The sequence below is a fragment of the Procambarus clarkii genome, chromosome 42, assembly GCF_040958095.1.
Source record: "Procambarus clarkii isolate CNS0578487 chromosome 42, FALCON_Pclarkii_2.0, whole genome shotgun sequence".
Taxonomy (NCBI): Eukaryota; Metazoa; Arthropoda; class Malacostraca; order Decapoda; family Cambaridae; genus Procambarus; species Procambarus clarkii.
The window spans coordinates 4,850,262-4,852,947 of record NC_091191.1 but is presented as its reverse complement, the minus strand read 5'-3'; the positions used below and the strand labels follow the sequence as shown (position 1 = coordinate 4,852,947).

The window sequence follows — 2,686 nt, the reverse complement described above, 5'->3', positions numbered from 1 at the left end:
CTGTGAACAAAACAATAGGGTTATCTAGGCCTTCATTTGTTATGGAGCATTCCGGGCTTAGCCCTTTCTATTCTTCGTTACTTACATACTTAAAATACTTAAAGTTACTTACATACAGCAAAAGTACAGTAAATAAGCCTTGCAGGCTTATTTACTGTATTTTGGCATGCTTTCAAAGATAGCTCAAGTTGTATTTGTAATCACTGATGATTTTTAAATCCCTAATAGCGCTGGTTAGTGATGCCGAGAGAGGCCTCTAGAATGTATTTGTGTGCATATTATGGTCACGAGAAACCCCGAAGCTAAAGTAGGGAGAGAGGAACAAGTTTATCAGAGATGCTGGCCACACAGCACATGTGGCCATGTGGCCAACACCCCCATTACCTACGTTGCACCCCTCGTCCACCACATTGCTCTCCCCCATCATGAAGCCCAAACTCTGCGTCACATTCACATATTCACCATAATGAATCCGCACCAAGTACACTCATTTCACTTCAAATGTACTCCACCACCCACCCACCACACTAGCACCACCACCCGCCACACTAGCACCACCACCCACCACACTAGCACCACCACCCGCCACACTAGCACCACCACCCGCCACACTAGCACCACCACCCGCCACACTAGCACCACCACCCGCCACACTAGCACCACCACCCGCCACACTAGCACCACCACCCGCCACACTAGCACCACCACCCGCCACACTAGCACCACCACCCGCCACAATAACACCTCAACCCACCTCTCGCCTCCTGCGCCTGCCAAGGGACTCCTCCCTGCGGGAGATGCCATCGAAGCCCGGGACGTTGCACTGAACGGGGTCGCAGCGCGGCAGACAAGGGGTCACCAACGCCCGGAACTGTACCACCTCCGAAGCCGGGAACTTGAAGGCTTGGAAGGGCGCGTGCAACACTACGCCATTTTCCACCTGTAGAAGGCAGCAAGGGGTAAAAAATAATGATGATGCCTCTCCACTGAAAGATAATGATACCTGACAACATCGTGTCACTTGCAAGGGATGCAAGGACAGGATAAGATGTGGGATAAGGAGACTGAGTACAGGAATAGTGTGCTAAAGGATAGTTTACCTGGACAACAGCCTGCATGATAGTTGGATCAGTCGGGCAGCCCCGTCCGTCAATAAGGAGGATCTCAGAGTTGTCCTGGCCGTCCATGGCGATCAGCTCCCGCACGAAGATCTCGTAGGGGCTCTTGACGTCTGTGATCTCGAAGCGCAGAGCCAAGTTGTCACCCACCTGGGGAGAGGACGGGGTTTGACTTATAGAAGGGGGAAGAGGAGAATTTATTAATTATATTATATATATGTCATTAAAACACAACAGCATTGTGACTATTATTAATTTTCATTTGGATATTTTCCATTCTACGCAAATATCTTCTACCATCTGGAGGGTGAAGAAACACTAGATCACTTAATATCTCCATTTCTCGACGTTCCGTCAGCAATGTGACATCTTCAGTTCACTATATACAAAGACTAGAATGGCAAAAGATATAAAGACCAGAATGTCTTATTTTGCTATATATTTAATTAGCTATTTTGACGTTTTATTATCTGCCAGTATAATCCCATCTCTCCTTGCCAGGTATTATCTCTTATTATCAAATGGTGTGTGTCCCTGTCCCATCCCGCACTGACTTACTGTTACTGTGTGGTGATGACATACACCCTGACGCACCTGTGTGTGGTGATGACATACACCCTGACGCACCTGTGTGTGGTGATGACATACACCCTGACGCACCTGTGTGTGGTGATGACATACACCCTGACGCACCTGTGTGTGGTGATGACATACACCCTGACGCACCTGTGTGTGGTGATGACATACACCCTGACGCACCTGTGCAGTGATGATATCCAGACCCTTGGTGTCCGTCACCCGCATCACCACGTTGGGAGACTCGACCACCGTCTCCTCGTAGAACTCGGTGGAGTCAATAGCACCCTTCACCTCCAGGCCGGAGAGGAGGGAGTTGGTCACAGTCTGGTTCCTGAGGTTATACTTGCAGTGCAGGGCGAGTCCCAGGTCAGCCGCGGTCACGATCATGTCGTGATTCTGCCCAGGGGAGGGGGAGGGAAGAGAGGAACACGTTCAAGACACAATTATAGTTCGTTGGTTCGAAGTTTGCATACGTCTTTTGTTGAATGATGAAAATATAAGCTTTCTTGCTGTTGTATAGAAAAGACTGGAATTTTAAGCAAAAAGCTATAAATTGTACATTGACTTTTAAAGATAAAGTCAATGTATAATTTAGTTCATAAGTATAATAAGTTCATCTAAATGCCCTTGGCTGTCACTTAAGCATCAACCAACTTACCCTAGTAAACTTCCTATAAGCAGTGCAAAAATAAACACACACACACAGTTAGTCTTTGAAAATTATTTAACAAATCGTACAAAATAATTTGAGAATATGCAAAACACCCCTTCTGAGCTACCGGCCAACACTAGATCTGCACCATCTTAAAATATAAGACTATTGTGCCAATTTTAGTCGAACCCAACTCTGATGGTACTTCTTGGAAAGCACAGATGTTGGCTTCAACTCACTCTGATGGAGCAGATCCTAGCTAAATTTAATCTTGTAGTAGTAGTAGTAGGCATCCATCAGTCTCAGGAGACTGATGGATTAATCTACATTTGCATTA

General features: G+C 46.6%; 1 protein-coding gene across 1 annotated transcript in view; it reads right to left on the bottom strand.

The window, feature by feature from the left end:
* Positions 1–2,686, bottom strand: part of LOC123770358 (uncharacterized) — a 66,911-nt gene that overhangs the window by 4,342 nt on the left and 59,883 nt on the right. Inside the window, exons 6-8 of the mRNA XM_045762184.2 lie at positions 1,878–2,093; positions 1,101–1,268; positions 755–940 (exon numbers count right to left, since the gene is read on the bottom strand). Coding sequence (XP_045618140.1) covers positions 755–940; positions 1,101–1,268; positions 1,878–2,093 — 570 coding nt within the window. The remainder of the gene's footprint in view (positions 1–754; positions 941–1,100; positions 1,269–1,877; positions 2,094–2,686) is intronic.